Genomic DNA, 17,718 nt, shown 5'->3' on the forward strand with positions numbered 1-17,718 from the left:
TATTTAGCTCCGCTCACACGACACGCCCCCACCCGCTCGGCTTTTTTCGGAAAGACTCGGAACAGCGCATCTTTCTTATATAATTATAAAAAAAATAAAGACTTTTCGGAGATATGCAGGATGCAATGCTACTCTATAGGTACTCAAGATTGACATGACACTGACTGAAACTGAGTGTTTCACCCCCCCTTTAAAGTTGAATGACGTTCACTGGATTATCGGGCCAAGTGGACCAGTTCATGCAGGGTTAGCTGCAGTCCAGCAGAGGGCATTAAAGGACCATTGGACGGGTCTCACGGATTAACTCTAAAGGGGGTGTGCGCAGAAGGGCTGGGGAAATTCATTTTTTTCCAGGAAGGATGGAGCTGAAAGTGTGTAAACGGGGGAGACAGTGGACGGAGAGTTCCTGCGCTGCTTTCAGGCCTCCTGAGCAGCAAGATCAGCCCTGTCCAAACACTCCACTGCAGCCATCATGAAGCTCTGGCTGATTTTCACACTGGCATTGCTTTGGCTGGAGGTCCAAAATGGTGAGCAGATCTCTCGTTGTTTCTTTTGCCTTGTTATTCTTTCTTCATAAAGTCAAACATTGTTTGGTAACACTTTATGTTGCAGTGTATGAGTTGCAATCTATAAATGATGCATAATTACATGCAACTAACCCTAAAACAAATCAAACCAAACCCTATTCCTAAGTACATGTAGTTACTTAATATTACTACTTAAATGTATTATTACTCTGTAAAAGAGACACCTTAAAATAAATAGTAACCCATAGTTTTTATCTTGCTTGTTTTAAATAAGTTGAGAGATGTTATGGAAGAAAGTGGTGACTGATCGCTCCTATAGAAACCAAAATTCCAGAGCAGAAAGAGATCAAATCAGGGCAGAGTTTTACTTAAACCTAAAATTAAATTATACAGAGAAAAAAGCAAAGATAAAATACAGAAATCAGATCTGTATATGACTCTTCTATGACTTTCCCCCCATCCAAACATAAAAAAGGAATCAAAACATTTCTGGACAATTTAATTTATTCCTATGCATGTGTCAGTAATTAATTTAAAAGGATACTTCGATTTAGTAAACCTTTATATTGTTCAGTTTTTCTGCACATAGAACAAGAAAGGCATATTTCCCCAAATTGCTGTTTGTACAGCTGTGAGCAGAAGTAGAGCAAATTTCCAGATGGCGGAACACACTCTCTCTCTCACTCTCTCTCTCACTCTCTCTCTCTCTCTCTCTCTCTCTCTCTCTCTCTCTCTCTCTCTCTCTCTCTCTCTCTCTCTCTCTCTCTCTCTCTCTCTCACACACACACACACACACACACACACACACACACACACACACACACACACACACACACACACACACACACACACACACACACACACACACACACACGAAAGATTTTTCTCCCAGAATATGTATTCATTTTTTAAATTTGGTAATGCCATAAAATGTGGTTCTAGTTGTTGGAATTTAACGAAATAGTCCGATGTAGTGTTTTGAAAGAGAGAGGTGGAGATAGAGGAACACTGTGCTGCACTGTGATTACGGAGAGCTCAGGGAGCACAGTCTCTCCTTCTCTCTCTTTGGTCAGACTGTGGTCACTCAGCCTGTATTTGGTTAGGGTCTTTCTCACTTTATGCTCTTTCACACAGCTCAAGTATTCTGCTGGTTTATAGTCTCTTTTCAGGTGTAAATAGAGTTCCATCTTCTTTTGCAATTCAATGGCTTCTTTCCAATAGGTAGTGTAATGTTGTTTTTGTAGTTGTGTAATTTGGTTGGGCCAGACTGTGCTGTGCTGGTGTGGGTGTGGGTGTAGCAGAACGTGTGCCGGTTCTGCTGCTGACGCTGCAGGGCTTCAGCCTGGTATGAGCTTGGGTCAATGCGCTTCAGGTCCTGGTAGAATTTTAGAGCTCTCTTTTGGATGCTTATTAATAAGGAATATTGTCCTAATTTGGCTTTGCATGAGTTGTTTGGTGTCGCTCTGTTTACTCTTGCTTTTACAAATTTGGGTATGCAGCGTTTCTATTTCTTCTTTTTCCCATTTTGAAAACTCTTGTGTTTTTAGGGGCCCCCAATGTCTCGCCGCCATATAGCGCAATTGGTTCAATGATTGCGTTTAGGATTTTTAGCCAGGTTTGAATGGGAATTTCATGTCGAATTGTATTTTTTAATCATGTAGAAGACCGTAGGATCATTGCTTTTGTTTTCAGCTCATTCACAGTCAGATTGAAGTTCCCTGTTGAACTCTTATTTTAGTCCCAGATAGGTGTATTCGTGGGTGTCCTGCTCTGAAGATGTATTTATTTTTTTCTATTTATTTTGAAAAGGTTCATTTAAGAGCCCATGTTTGACTTAATGTCTCTATGATGTTGAGGAGCTGTTGTAGTCCCTCTTTTGTTTCTGACAGAATGACTAAATCATCTTCAAAGAGGAAACATTTGATTTCTGATTCAGTCAGGATTGGGCAGTCAAATTATTTAACATTTTAGCTACTTAATTAATGTAAATGTTAAATAAAGTGGGTCTCAGTGGACAGCCTTGTCTTACTCCTCGTTTTTAGGGTAGAAAATCTGTTAGTTTGTTCCCAATTTTTACAGCACGTGTTGTTTTTACTGATCAAATAAAATGTTTGACCTCCAATCGCATTTTTCCAGTACTTTTAGAGTCATTCGTGCCAGATCAAATCGAAAGCCTTCTTAAAGTAAACAAAGCAAGCAAAGACTTTGGATTTGCATGTTTCTCAATGATCATGTGGAGGGTGTAGATGTGGTCAGATGTTCTGTCTGTGTATGGGCAAAAATCCAATTTGACTCAGAATCAGAACTTTGAAAGTTTTGAGTGTTCTGCAATCTCATGTTAACAATCGAATAATTTTCTCTCTCTCTCTCTCGCTCTCTCTCTCTCTCTCTCTCTCTCTCTCTCTCTCTCTCTCTCTCTCTCTCTCTCTCTCATGAATGTATTGCTCTTTAGCAGTTCCCCAAGTTTGCCACTCTAATCCAAATGCATATGCTGCTGACGCGTAAACCTATGTTTTGGTTTACCCAGGTGTGTGTCAGCAGGTCAAGCGTAAGAAAGAGGCTGGTGAAAACCGCATAAGACCAGGAAGGAAGAGGGTGAAGGTTCGGTACCCCAAAGTAAAAGAAAAGGAGGGAGAAAGCAAGGGTCAGTCTATCCTCACACAAGTCCTTGATAAAGGCCGTTTTCTCAGATTGGGCGAGAGTCTATCCTTGGATCCTGGGAAAACAATGGAACTGAGATGCAAAGGAACAAAGATTGGCTGGGCATATCCCTCTTACCTGGACACCTTTAATGATAACCGCCTCAGGTATCCTTCCTTCTCACTCCATTCATTTCGTTTGATCGAGACTCGCTTGTCTAAATCGGCAAATTAACAGCTACTGAAGTATTTTATGTCTTGAATACAAGTGTTTAAAAGATGCAGGATTACATGATTCCATTTACATGAAAGGTGTGAAATAAAAATAAAAATGAAATTTAATTGTGAAATAATTAAAACAGAGATGGTAAAAATCTTGACTTATGATTTGTTATTCTTATATATATATATATATATATATATATATATATATATATATATATATATATATATATATATATATATATATATATAAAGCAGGGACTTTAAAACTGAGATTTAGAGGAGACATCAAAGATATTTTACGTAAACTGAAACAAAACATTTGTGTGTGATTATAAAATTCCCATTAATGCATTAATGGATAAAATATGATTTTTCAGATGAAAATTATCATCATTGATGGACATGAAATGTAACCCAAATTCTAGAATACTGCAGAAATAGTAGAATTACCGGTAGTATGGTATTCCAAATGTAGTCCAGGTCTAGACTTGTTTGATTCTGCTGTTCCAGCATCAAGCAGCATGAGCGGTACAGTCAGTTGATTCTGACGTCGCCCTCTGCTGCTGATACGGGGGAGTACAGCTGTTGGGTGCTGCTCTGTGATGGAGTGGAATGTGAAAAGGATGGAGACACTACCTCTGCTACCTACATATACTTTACAGGTACAGCGTCTGATCACATATCACACAATGAGACCTGTGTGATCTACTTTAACCTCTAAAGACATTGTTACATTTCTCTTTGCATCTAGACAAAGATGAGCTGTTCGTCCCCTCTGCCATCCATTTTGAGATTATCTACCTGCGCCCTGACAAGCCTGCCACCGTCCCTTGCCGTGTCACCAACCCCAAAATCAAAGTCTCACTGCACAGGGAGGTTCCTGCGGAAGAAATCGCAGTGGATGGCACCCAGATATCCTATAATCCCACTAAAGGCTTCATCATCCAAAACCCCAGTCCAGAACATAAGGGAGCTTATTACTGCAAGGCCAACAGCACCACAAAAAACACCCCACAAATATCTACGAAATACCAGCTGCTGTATGTGGAGGGTAAGAGGAGAACACTACAGCGTTGCTAATAACAGTTAACGCACACATTTAATAGTGTTTTTGTCATTGTATGAATAAGATACATTATATTGCCAAAGGTTTTGGGACGCCTGCTTTTACATGCACTTGAAGTGTAAAGACATCCTATTCTTAATCCGTATGGTTTAGTATTGTGTTAGCCCACCCTTTACAGCTATAACAGCTTCAACTCTTCTGGGAAGGCTTTCCGCAAGGTTTAGGTTTAGTGTGTTTATGTGAATTTTTGATTATTCTTCTAGAAGTGCATTTGTGAGGTCAGGTGCAAATGTTGAACGAGAAGGCCTGGCTTGTAGTCTCCGCTCCAATTTATCCCAAAGGTGTTTTATCTGGTGGAGGTCAGGAGTCTGTGCAGGCCAGTCAATTTCCTCCACACCAAACTCGCTCATCCATGTCTTTATGGACCTTGCTTTGTGCACTGGTGTGCAGTCATGTTGAAACAGGAAGGGGTCATCCCCAAACTGTCCCCAAAAAGCTGAGAGCATGAAATTGCCCAAAATGTCTTGGTATGCTGAAGCATTAAGAGTTCCTTCCACTGTAACTAAGGGAACAGGCCTAACCTCTGAAAAACAATCCCACACCATAATTTCCCCTCCACCAAACTTTACACTTGGCGCAAACAATGCAGTTTTCCTGGCAACCAGCAAACCCAGACTCGTCCATCAGATTTGCCAGACAGAGAAGCATGATTCGTCACTTTAGAGAACACGTCTCCACTGCTCTGGAGTCCAGTGGCGGCATGTTTTACTCCACTGCATACAACACTTTGCGTTGCACTTAGTGATGTAAAGCTTGGATGCAGCAGCTCGGCTATGGAAACCTATTTCATGAAGCTCTCTATACACTGTTCTTGAGCTAATCTGAAGGCCACAAGAAGTGGAGGTCTGTAGCTATTGAAAGTTGCTGACTTCTGCGCACTGTGTGCCTCAGCATACGCTGACCCCGCTCTGTGATTTTATGTTACACCTACCACTTCATGACCAAGTTGCTGTTGTTCCAATTGCTTCCACTTTGATATAATACCACTAACAGTTGACCGTAGAATATATAGATGTGAGGAAATTTCACGAATGGACTTATTGCACATGTGGCAACCTATCAACGGTACCACTCTTGAATTCACTGAGCTCCTGAGAGCGACCCATTCTTTCACAAATGTCTGTAGAAGCAGTCTGCATGTCTAGGAGCTTGGTTGTACATACCTTTGGCCATGGAAGTGATTGAAAATCCTGAATTCAGTGATTTGGAGGAGTGACCCAATACTTTTGGTAATATAGTGTGTATATTTTTTGGTGTTTTCCCCGTTGTAGTGCCTAGTGGCCCTCCTTTTGCGACCATTGAGGCTTCGTCGAGCACAGTGAGTGGTGGAGACATCTTCAACATTACTTGCACAGTTCTGGGTGAACCTGAGATGAATGTCAGCTTCAGCTGGATGTATCCTGGCCAGGTGACTGTTACTTTTGTTATACCCTTAAGAAAAGATCTGAGCTTCTGATTCAGGTTGATTGATTACATTTTTTTTAATAATGTATTAATTACAATATTATGCCATTTTGTCGGTGCTACAGCTTTGCTCATGATAACTATAAAGATACACCACCAGGCAAAAGTCGACAATACTTAGGATCTTTGATGTTTTTAAAATATTTTATTAAAAATACAGTAAAAACAGTAAAATATTATTAATATAAAATGTCTTTTTTCTATTTGCAGTATTTGTAAATCAGTGATGCGCGGGTTGATCCAAAATGAGCGGGTAGGGTACCCACAGTTACGAGTCATCCAAAAATATTTTTAATGATATTCGGGTCGCGGTCGGTCAGGTCGTTGGAAATAAAGATGACGCGGGACAAAATGCCCGATTTCCCAACACACTGAACTGAGCAATGCCATTGTACCATTTTATTAGGCCATACTTTTAAATGCATTTAGCTCAGTAATGTCCAATACGATCACATGGTAATGCATATCAATAGTACGAGTGTGCAATCTCGTGGAATGTAGCCTATACACCAAAATTAGTTTTGGCGTGCATATGCTACGCAGTTTTTCGCATGCATATGGTACGCACTTTACGGCGTGTATATGATACGCTCTTGGGAAGGATGGGGGTGGAGGGGTTGGTGGTTCGTTCGTATAATACGCCATAAAGTTCATATTATATGCACGCGAAAAACCGCGTGGATAAAACTCATTTTGGCGTATACAATCCAGGGCAGATTTTTGTTGGGAAAGTCGGTGGGAGAGATGCACACTTTGATTAGACTGGATAAACACATGCAGCATCTTAATTGTTAAGAAAACGAAATGAAATAAATGAATAAATCAAGCCTTTATTCCATAACACTATAGGCTCATAGCCTGACAAGCCAGACCCACATCAAGATGTTTGGTCTGGAAACTCACCATTGACAGGGCTCAATCCGAGGGGCGGGATAAACGGTTGTCTTTCAAACTCCCTCTGCACGCGATAGGATAGCGGTACCACCAACCAGAGCAACGAAGGTGAAACAGAGCTTGTTGATAGATTAAACATTCGCCGTATCCGGTCGGCAAAACTCAGAACACATCTTCCCTTTTTAAGAATGACTTCAGTGCCGTTCTTTGTTCTTTTCGCAGAGAAAAGCTGATTCGAAAGACCACCGTTCGCCACTTTCTGTGTTTACTAGAAGCATGCAAACGCAACTCGGCCATCGTCATTATGGCCCCGCCCACCGACTCTATACACGATGTGATTGGCCCGGCAAGAGTTAGGTGATTACAGCTCAGAAGTGTATTGAGAGTTGCTAGACGACACTCGCGGGCAGATTAGTGCTGCGTTCCACTCCACTTTAAGACATGCACTTGCAAACTTCCCTAAGCACTTCCCCTTGGGGGAATCCCTGCCGCCATTTTGAAGTGCGTTCCACTTCATGAAGTGGACAAGGGAAGTTTATATGGACAGACCCTTGCTCCCTTGATTTTGACCGAGTGAGCGAGTCTACTTCATATGTACACTTCAGGCAGCTTCATATACCACAATGCAACGCGATTGTGACGTCACCACATATCGCGTATAATTTACCCCACCACAAACAACTATGATATTTTTAAAAACATTTAAAACAACCCAAACACATCCATATAGATATAGAATGCTGCGTTAAACAATTTCGTAAAGCTGGATTCCAAGTGATCAAGGGCTTAGGGCGTTCCAGTTCAGTCCATTGCAAAGTTTCCGCCAGTAGTGGGCACTCATGCAACGTAAGCAATGACGCACATCCGAGTGAACGAGACGGAGGGAAGTTTGCGAGTGAAGGGCATGATAAAAATGAACTGGAACGCAGCATAGATTTGCTGCCGCTAGGGTCTAGATTTCTAGGCTAATAGGCTCATACAGCTTTTAGAAAAAGAACAGTTTGCAACTTCACTCAAAAGGGCTTTCACACTTTTCCAAAAGTGGGCTCTCTCTCAGTTGACCTCCTCATGAATTCTCCAAGCAGGGTCGAAACATAAACATTGCGTTCATCAATAATATGCATCTAGAGACAGCTGAAATGGAAAATGATGGGCCGCCTCAAGAACTGCCTGCTCTCGCCGCCGCACCCCGTCAGGGCCTGAAACATTTCTCTCCTCCACAGGATGGATTAATTGATATTAGGCCTATGCCAGGGAGCATTTACTACTTTAAAAAAATGCGGGTCAGGAAGCGGGTTGGGTACAATATTTTCTTTTTTGTGGTCCGAGTTGCAGGCGGGTTAGTTGAAAATGTCGGTTGGGTGCGGGTTGTTTATACATTGACCTGCGCGTCACTGGTTTAAATAGACACTCCGTAATTATAAATTTAAATAATATGTATCATTTTTAATCAATTTAATGCATACTTGCTGAATTAATTTTCATATATATTTATTTTATCTTTTTTGGGTAACACTTTACAATAAGGTTCATTAGTTAACTACATTAGTTAACATGAACTAATAATGAAACAATCATACAGCATTTATTTAACTTTGTTCATGTTAATTTCAACATTTACTAATTCTTAATTAAAATCTTGTTAACATTAGTTAATGCGCTGTGAACTAACGTGAATAAATCATGAACAGCTGGATTTTTAATAACTAGCGTTAACAAAGATGAACAAATACAGTAACAAATGTATTTCTCATGGTAATCATAATTATCATTATTTCAAACCTTTGATTCAGATAAATAGGTTTTAATGTGCTGTTCTTGTGACTTTTCTCTCTCTCAGGGTCAGAGGCCAGTGAGCATTCATGACTCCTGGAGGCTGATAAACCGTGGCGTGGGACACACCACACGCATCTCCCAGAGCGTCATAACTGTGGATGATGTTGAAACGATTGATTATGGAAAGTACATCTGTACCACCAAAAATAAGAACGGCGAGACATTGGTGGCCACGTCGGTGAAGTCACTTGACTAGAAAGAACATCAGTATTCTATATTGAGCTGAGCTGGACTCACACTTCTGGCTTTTTGGTGCTTAAATCATTATGAAAAACATGCATTCTATATACGACTTGGAAATAAAGTGCTTCTTTGACTGAAACTTAACGATCAAGAAAGTTGATGCAATCTTCTTGTTTAATGGTAAATCAACACTATATATAATGCACTATTACCAGTGAAAAAGAATCCGTTATTTCAACCTGTAATTCTCAAAATGGAAGGTGTTAAGGTCTATACGCATATTTTTACAGGCATGAAATATGTCTGAGGAGCATGAAGGCTTTGTGCTCTGCTCTAATGGACTCCGTATGTGGAATGTGCAGCGGGAGCCCAGTGCTTATTTTGGTTCAGTGCGACACATTCAAAGTATGTTTCTCCTCCTCTCGCAGAGATTTCGGTTATTGAATTATTAGCAATTCAAGATAATTCTCATAAATCTTGAATTGAGCTCAAGATATTCATAGTCTATATTCATATATTCTACATGCATGGTCAAATTCAATTCATTCATATCCATAGTCAAATTTCACAGCTATTTACTATACAGTTCTAAAAAGATGATGAAGAGCAATGAGAAAACCAACAGGTTCCTGCTTGCTTTCACACATTAAACAGCATGACAAATGCAAAACAGGTGCATTTAAATTTTCTTTATTAATTGCATATTTTCAAGAGTTTCAGTTTCACACCAACATCCACACCAAAAGCTTAGCTATACATATTTTTTAAAAAAACTTGCTTTTTAATTTTTGTATATAGCTTGCATGTAAAGCTGCAGTGGAGGGTTTCAGACCGAGGGGGCGCTTCTGAGGCCACTGGAACATGCTCAGTCAATTACATTGGTCTCATGATCAGATATAAATATAGAAATAAAGACAAAAAAAACTCAAATCCTTCCCTAGGGCTCAATCATACTTAATAATATACAAAACCCGTATTCAAGAACATCTTTATGAAAAAAATTCAGCTTCCCAACATGCCTTCATTCTCAGGGCTGCCTAATGACATGCCATTTCAATATCAAGCACACTTACAGCATACCATTGTGATTAGACTGCATCTCTGATTGCCAGTGAGGAAAAGGGATAATTCAACCCCTATACAGGCATTAATCAAAACATTCAGGCTTTTTAATCAACTATTAACTGCATGTAATCTGCATATCTCCCATGAATATATGAGTGATATGGAGAGCATATCCGAGATGAAATCATTAAAGGGATAGTTCACCCAAAAATGACAATTCTGTCATCATTCACACACCCTCAAGTTGTTCTAAACCCATCTGATACTATTCTGTTGAACACAAGATATACATAATGTTGGTTATTAAAAGTTGCTTGACCCCATTGACTTCCATAGTAAAAAAAAAAGTCCAGGTGAACAACAAAATAAAAACTGTGTTCAACAAAACAAACTAATACAGGTTTAGAACAAGTTGAGTGTGATTAAATCACATAATTTTTATTTTTGTGTGAACTATCCCTTTACCTTTGATCTGGGTGAAACGCACCTCGATGCAGTTCTTAAAATGTGTGATTATATTAAAAAAACATTTACAAAATCAAAAAGGCATGATATAGACAAGAAAATGTTGCATAAGGTTTTGCGAACACCTGGTTAAGTCTAGACACCTGAATTTTTCCATTCGGGTAAACCGTAACAGTCCGTTTATGGCATGGGTTGATCTATGAAGCGATGCTTCAGAAAACTTCACCAGGGGTTTGACGTCTTACATGAAATAAAGGGAAACCAAATGCTTCACGAGCAACAGCATCTGGGAAATGTCCACTGTCCATCTGGCATTTGGGCATTTGTCCCAGGGCAACGATAAATCGAGGTTTATACAGGTACACATCAAGACGTCTGGTGGAAAATGCTTCAGAAGTTGACAAAGCCCCATTCATTTCTGATGTCAATCCTATGAAGTCAGGAACTTCAAGCAACGAAGCAATTCAGGAGGGGAAAAAACAACTACTTTGAGAGAAACTTTCTACAAACCCTGAGATATTCCTTTTTTCTCCATAGACAGACGTGAAAGGCAAAAGTACGATACGAGGGTGGTTTCATTGGTAAGTGCTTCTGTGCAATATTTTCTTCAGTTATATTTTTCTTAGTATGTACAAGAGTGTTTATTCCATTTTGAGAGCCAGTGATATGGTCCAGACCAGCTTCATGCAGGAAGTGCTTCATCCTGTACAAAAGTGCTTCCTGGAAGCTGAAGGCCGTTGTTATCTGGGGGAGACGGGAGGGCTGGAGAACACCCCTGAGTTCCGTGGTGACTGGAGAGTGAGGGACGTGGAAGGAGAGACCTTGCGGGGGCTGTTTAGATCGCCGTTATTAAGCTTCCAGATCAGCTCTTCATTCTCCATAGACAAACGTTTGTTCACTTTAGACTCCTTCTGGAGGGATTCCTGCAAAACTGCCTGCTCTGTGGACAGTTGTCTGAAACGAAACTTAATTAGATTAGTCACCATTACTGCATAAGAAGAAAGGAGAGGTGTCTCGGCACAAAGCTTTGCTGCAAGGAAAACAAACTTTTCCTGCTGCCGTAAGAGTGCAAATAATAATCAAAGTAATTTAACTGTCAAAGCATTGCCAGAAGCTAAATTGTGGAATTTCTCTTCTACACAGACAAAATGCAAATACTATGAAACTTCAAATACTTTAGACAGTCAGCCCTATGGCAAACCAAAGCCCACTAGGGAAAACACTCAAGTGTTAGAAGCTAGATAAGGTGGATATGAGTAAAATAATTATACTCAGTGAAATCACATTTACCTCAAATGCACTTGCCTGTAATTCAAGCAACCCTTTAGAGTTTTTCAGTCATGTTTGATCACGCTAAACTACTACAGGACAGCACTTGGCCCTCCAGGAGCTGGAGCTGACCATCCCTGGCTTAAGGAATCATGAGCTTATGAACACAATCACAAACAATACCTAGACAAAGCAGCATGTTTGTCCATTCTGGCTTTGAGGTCCTCATTTTCCTGTTGCAGCTTCTTAAGATATTCATCTAGCTTCACATTCCTCTCCATCTAAGAATAAATCAAAGTCTTAGTGTTTCTCCAGCACAGACAGGAGCATAAGATTTCGGTCATCTCTTCACTGTCATTAGAATGAACACAAAGGAGAATTTCTCCAGCTAAATGCAAAACATAATTGAGCTCACCAGTTTGTCTATCTGCATGAGTTTCTTGTCTTGTTCATGGATCTGCTTGTTTTTGATGTCCAGCACTACTTTAAGGCTTTCAAGCTCCTGCTCCAGATAAAGAGTGTGGGAGTCCTGGGAGAGATCAGAGATATATACTGGCTTTCCTAAACTGGATTCATCATTTACATTTTCATCTTTACATTTGTTGGCTTCACATATTAAACACTTTGTTTTCACACATAATGTTTTGTTAAATGAAGACCACATTAAACTGACTTGTTTCATGCATTTATCATTTATGGTTGCTTCTTTTCAAGTGCATTTTTATGCAGTATAGATTTGATCATTTTGCTCTGGTCCCAGACCCAGGATCTCAAAAACTGTGCATGCATCATATTTGTATAACATGCAAAAAACATTTAATAACACACTATACCATTTACAAGTATAGGTTTGGTAAGATTTCTAAATTTTTTGTAAAAAGTTTCTTATGCTCACCACATTATAATAACATCTATTTGTATACATTATAAAATGTAATTTAGTCCTATGATGACAAAGCTGAATTTCCAGCATTATTACTCCAGTCTTCAGTGGTACATGATCCTTCAGAAATCATTCTAATATGCTGATTTGATGTAAAACAAATAAAATTAGTTATGCTGCTTAATAGTTTTCATTTGAAACATACATTTTTGGTATGTCTTTACTCTCACTTTTGATCCATTTAAAGCACTGTTAATACGAATTTCTTAAAATAAAAAAATAATAATACAAATATCCGTAACACTATTTTAAGGGGATGTTAATTACATGTACCTGTAGAAGCAACTGTAAATTATGCATAATTAACCCAAGTAATCAACCCTAAACCTAAACTTAACTCTACAGTATTTACATTTAGTACATGAATTGTGACACTGTAACAAAGACACATTAAAATAAAGTGTAACCCAAACTTTTAAACACTTAAATGTTTATATTTGAATTATATTATAACTAATAATATTTTGTCCAGGGATGTGTGTGCATACACTCTACTGGATGCTGTTAGTGAACAAACTAAAAGAACAGAGAATGAAGTGCATGCTCAGCCTTATCACACTTTTCATAGGGCAGGGTCTGGCAGAATTATGCAGGGTAGTTATCTAAAAAATGTTGAGAGTTCTGGAAAGACCCGTCTAATATTAACCCGCTATTCATAGAAAATACACTGACTACTTAAAGCAGCGATACATTACTATCAGCGGCACTGGCTGAGTGCTTGATAACAGATGTTTGGGAGCTACACAAGGGTGTTACGCACCTGCGTTTTCTCAGCCAGATCCATTCTTCTCTTCACCTCAGCGTTCAGTTTTTCTTTGAGGCTGTTATTCTCTGTTATGAGCTCCTGAATTTGATTCTGTTTGAGGAAAAGCACACTGGAATTAATATGTTTGCTACATAACAACATTTGGAATTTTAGCTTTTGGTCGCTGCCTTACAGATAATGTCTCCTCGGATTCCTTCAGTGTGGTGTTAAGAGTTTCCATTTCCTTTTCATGGGACTGTTTGAGTTCTGAGAATGTCAAGTCAGAGTATGTTAATGTGTGGGAGAGGTAATGTTGTTGGATTTCAAACTGTAAGCAACAGGTGCAACATTTGCTCACACATTTTAGAGAGAAAAATAAAAAACAACTCCCAAGATTATTTACCCCTGAAAGACTCCTCAAAGTGTTGTTTTAGGCCAGCCACCTCCTCTATATGGCTGACTTCCAGTTCCTTCTTCAAAGCCTCGTGTTTTGATCGTAACTCTTCTAGCTAGACAAGTAACAATAAAGTAATTTTGTAAAAGTCTTGTTGGTTTATTGTAGTGTACAAATGATTAAGAAATCAGATGTCATGTCCGAACAACTAAAAGGCCAAGGCTCATATGCAAAGATACAAAACAAAAGCTATGACATTTCTTCACATAATTATCATTGTGTTCATTTTTACTAATGAAGACATCTAAAATCCACTCTATTAAACAGAAAGTGTGTCAGGACACTGGGGAACAAACTAAAAAGGCCCATTGTCATCCACACCTGCTGCTCCATCTGAGTTTTGCACTTATCCGCCTCCTCCTGGTAGGTCTGATGAACCTTCTCCCACTCAGTGGAGTAGAAGGTCTTCAGTCTCTCCTCGAGGTCAGCGAGGTCCAAGCGGTGCTGCTCCTGGACCTTCTGCAGGACTCCATCGAAGGCCGCGCGCAGCTCTTCCTTCTCCTGCTCCAGACGCTCACAAGAGTAGCCCGAGCTCACTGAGGAAAAGGTCAGATGGTCATTTGGATGTTAGAAGATCAATTAAGTGATTCACATTCAGTTAAAAATATCAACCCCAAAGAGCACCATTTAGGATGTCTTTTTTTGGAATGATGACACAGCAACCCTCCAACTTAAAAAAAAAAAAAACAGAGAGAGAGAGAGAGAGAGAGAGAGAGAGAGAGAGAGAGAGAGAGAGAGAGAGAGAGAGAGAGAGAGAGAGAGAGAGAGAGAGAGAGAGAGAGAGAGAGAGAGAGAGAGAGAGAGAGAGAGAGAGAGAGAGATCTTATATCTTATGCACTGATCTGTGATATGAAAATATAGATATGCTATATGTAGACAGCAGTGGAATAATAACCAGAGCAAATGTTGAAAGGCCATTTGTCCATTTGTCGCTTTGACTTCAAGCCCTGCCAACACTATGAATCATTACTCAAGTATTCTGCATTAAGTCCCAGTTGTCTCTATAGTTATGGTATCTCCAGCAGTTCTGTAAATAAAGCGTCAACTGTTACACAAAACACGCCAAATTACAACTGATGGAAAGAACACTAATCCACAGAGGCATAATGAACAGATGTTTCCAAACCTCTCAATCAGAACTTTGACACAGATACTGTCCCTCTGAGCATGAGCGATCTTTGCCCAACTCTTAGAAACAGATGACACTTCACTGCACAGAACACATGGGCACAGGGGGACTGCGGCGGTTTACATACAAAAGTGGCAAGCTGAATGCTACAGCTGCTCCTGTCTTTGTAGTGTACAAGTGTGCTGTCAAGTCCTCCAGCTCATAAAGAAACAGGCTGTTCTGGTGGGACCATTTGAGGTTGGGATTTCTGGCTAAATGGACACCCTATGGTTTTCCAGAATTAAGGCATAAATATAAAAGGAAATATAAAAGAAAAGTCAATTAAATTAATATGTTAATTAAAAATATTTAATATTTGCATTTAAAAATTTGATATATTTATGTATTTAAATAAACACCTGTAAATATATGTATTTAAAATATATGTATTTATATGCGTTTACTTATTCACTAAATCTCTATGTATTTATTAATTTAATTTATTGATTAAATAATAAATCTCTATTATTTAAATATCTTTATTATTTATGTATGTGCATTTAAATGCCCTTTTTAAATAAATACAGATATTTAATTATTTATTCATTTATATTTATTTAATACAATTATTTATTATTTAATATTGCTACAGGTATTTATTTGTTCTCTATTAATTTATGGAATTCAGCCATACAAAGACTTTTTAAAAGGGGGTATAAAGTCAGGGTGATAAAAGAGTCCTGATATCACAATAAAGATAAAATATATCAATAACTATCTTGAAAATAAAAAACTAATGATTCTTTTCCTTATTTATTAGAAGAAGAAAAAATCTTCACGGTTAATTAATATTTTTAACAATCTTTATCCGCCAAATTTGAGACATATGGTGGGACCAACAAAGTCATGTAATGCAAGCAGCATGTAAAGGGCAGAAAGTCACTTTATAATTACAGTATAATGTAATATAATGAAAATATAATGAAATAATAGCAGAAAATCAGGCAGCTGTTTCAGACACAACTCATCATTCCACTTGTTCCATAAGGCTGATATTATGCTCATATTTTGTGTGTAAAAAAAACCTCAATGCAGTGCGCTGGAACTTGTGAATGAGTGTCTCATAGGTGTATGTATGCAAAGGGATGTACGGTATCAGGCTGCATTTCACAGTATGTGTAAGCATTTCATATGTTTCATAACAATATAATATTTGACTACTTAACACATTTATGAAAGCATTTCATATATGTATGCACAAGGGAAGCTTGATTTAAGTGCTACAACGTCTAAATTCTGTAGTGTAGCAGTTTATTTTCAGCTCATTTCACTGGTTTACTGGTGCATCAGTAGGCGTTTCTGAACTTTATTATGAAAAGGTCAAGAGCATGTCAGCAAATTAATTACTTGAATGAGTCACAACACAAGAACGTCTGTTGTTCTCCAGGGGGAATCGTGGGTCTTATCCCTTACTGGCACTGCAACCTAATCATCTGTATTCTAGGATGAAAGCCACAGATTTTTTTTCTTTTTAAGGGAGTCATAAATGTGAATCAATTAGAATCGCTATGAAGTTGCTTTTAGGGGTTAAATTAAAACAGTATCTAAAGAACAAGCTGTATAAAGGACAGTTAGCAGAGCTAAAACATGATCAGATCCATGCAGAGAAGATGAACCAGACCCAGAGCTCACTAATGGCTTGATGCGCTTCATGAATCTTCAGTGTAATTCTATTATAGGTTATATTTATGATGCAGGTCCATGCTGAAGGCCTATAAATAACCCCAATATTGCAAACGAGAGGAAAAATAGACAGTTAGTTAGGAGGATGATGCATTATTTTCAACAAAAAAAAAAAAAAAAGAATAAAAAAAAAATAAATAAACAGGTCATGATGACTCGACAGTCAGCAAATATGACTGTGTATATGCATCCAAACTGTATATTTAGCTAATTTCAGGAAGCTTAACTACAGTACATATATGTATGTGCACACATTTTCACATCTAATCCCTTTTCAAAATGGAAAACTAAACGTCGCTTTAACAATCCTGGACTGAATTTGCCCCGAATATATCTAGTGACATCGGCTAGGCATGCTTATCTTGAAAATAATGCGTGGTATTTTGAGAATAGCTTTAATACGAAAACATAAGGCTAGTACCATTCTGGACAGAGAAGTTAATAAGTCACATGCCAAATAGCAAGCTAAATTAATTAGACACAGTTCTAGCAGGTTTTGTGTGAAGACAGCACTCGCTTCACTGGCAGAGAGCAGTTGTCCTGTGTTAAAAGACACTTTTGTTTTATAAGGGAATTCTGGGTGTGTGCCAAAAAGCATGGCACTGACATCACTCGTGCCATACTAGGGCGAAAGCTGAAATGAATACTTGGGCTGTGGGTAAATTGCTACATTTTGCAGATATTCCTACAGCTATGTTGTGACTTCAAGAGGTGGTCTGAAGAATTCTTGCGGGGGTCTTAAACATGGTCAGGAGCATTGGAATGTGATCATACGCTCAAACGGTGATTAGAATTGTAAAGAAAGATCATGTGCAGGACTTAAAAGTTTGCCAAGTGATAGAGAAAAATAATGCTTTCTGATTCGTAAAAATACATGAATCCCAAAGAGCATATATGATCAGCCGAGAAAGAACATAAAACCTCATATCACTCCCTTTTACGTGCTCAGTTTTCAGGTGGTAATATGAGCTGTGAAATCAATGCATCAGACGTCTCTCAGGAGGAATACTGTCCCGTACCAAATACATTTCT

At 38.7% G+C, this 17,718-nt stretch overlaps 2 protein-coding genes across 7 annotated transcripts in view; one reads left to right on the forward strand and one right to left on the reverse strand.

Moving 5' to 3' along the window:
* The first annotated feature begins 239 nt into the window (after positions 1–239).
* On the forward strand, positions 240–9,033 carry pdgfrl (platelet-derived growth factor receptor-like). The gene is made up of 6 exons (XM_067456616.1): positions 240–527; positions 3,055–3,334; positions 3,902–4,053; positions 4,143–4,442; positions 5,789–5,925; positions 8,716–9,033. The coding sequence occupies exons 1-6, from the start codon at positions 473–475 to the stop codon at positions 8,905–8,907; spliced, it is 1,116 nt and encodes a 371-aa protein (XP_067312717.1). The 5' UTR covers positions 240–472; the 3' UTR covers positions 8,908–9,033.
* A 535-nt stretch (positions 9,034–9,568) lies between these two features.
* mtus1a (microtubule associated tumor suppressor 1a) overlaps positions 9,569–17,718 on the reverse strand; it is a 36,787-nt gene continuing 28,637 nt past the window's right edge. For all 6 annotated transcript variants that reach the window (XM_067457720.1, XM_067457722.1, XM_067457721.1 and 3 more), the window contains 7 exons: positions 14,157–14,371; positions 13,785–13,890; positions 13,575–13,648; positions 13,397–13,492; positions 12,109–12,222; positions 11,877–11,974; positions 9,569–11,378 (listed from right to left, as the gene is read on the reverse strand). In XM_067457720.1, the coding sequence (XP_067313821.1) occupies positions 11,165–11,378; positions 11,877–11,974; positions 12,109–12,222; positions 13,397–13,492; positions 13,575–13,648; positions 13,785–13,890; positions 14,157–14,371 (917 nt within the window). In that variant the 3' untranslated portion in view covers positions 9,569–11,164. The remainder of the gene's footprint in view (positions 11,379–11,876; positions 11,975–12,108; positions 12,223–13,396; positions 13,493–13,574; positions 13,649–13,784; positions 13,891–14,156; positions 14,372–17,718) is intronic.

Source organism: Pseudorasbora parva, chromosome 11, assembly GCF_024679245.1.
Source record: "Pseudorasbora parva isolate DD20220531a chromosome 11, ASM2467924v1, whole genome shotgun sequence".
NCBI lineage: Eukaryota > Metazoa > Chordata > Actinopteri > Cypriniformes > Gobionidae > Pseudorasbora > Pseudorasbora parva.

What these genes read in the sequence shown, in the direction of transcription:
- pdgfrl (XM_067456616.1), top strand. Translation starts at nt 473, where the DNA reads ATGAAGCTCTGGCTGATTTTCACACTGGCATTGCTTTGGCTGGAGGTC. An exon ending in TTGGCTGGAGGTCCAAAATG is followed by an intron (nt 528 to 3,054) that starts GTGAGCAGATCT and finishes TGGTTTACCCAG; the next exon opens with GTGTGTGTCAGCAGGTCAAG. An exon ending in CCAGCTGCTGTATGTGGAGG is followed by an intron (nt 4,443 to 5,788) that starts GTAAGAGGAGAA and finishes TCCCCGTTGTAG; the next exon opens with TGCCTAGTGGCCCTCCTTTT.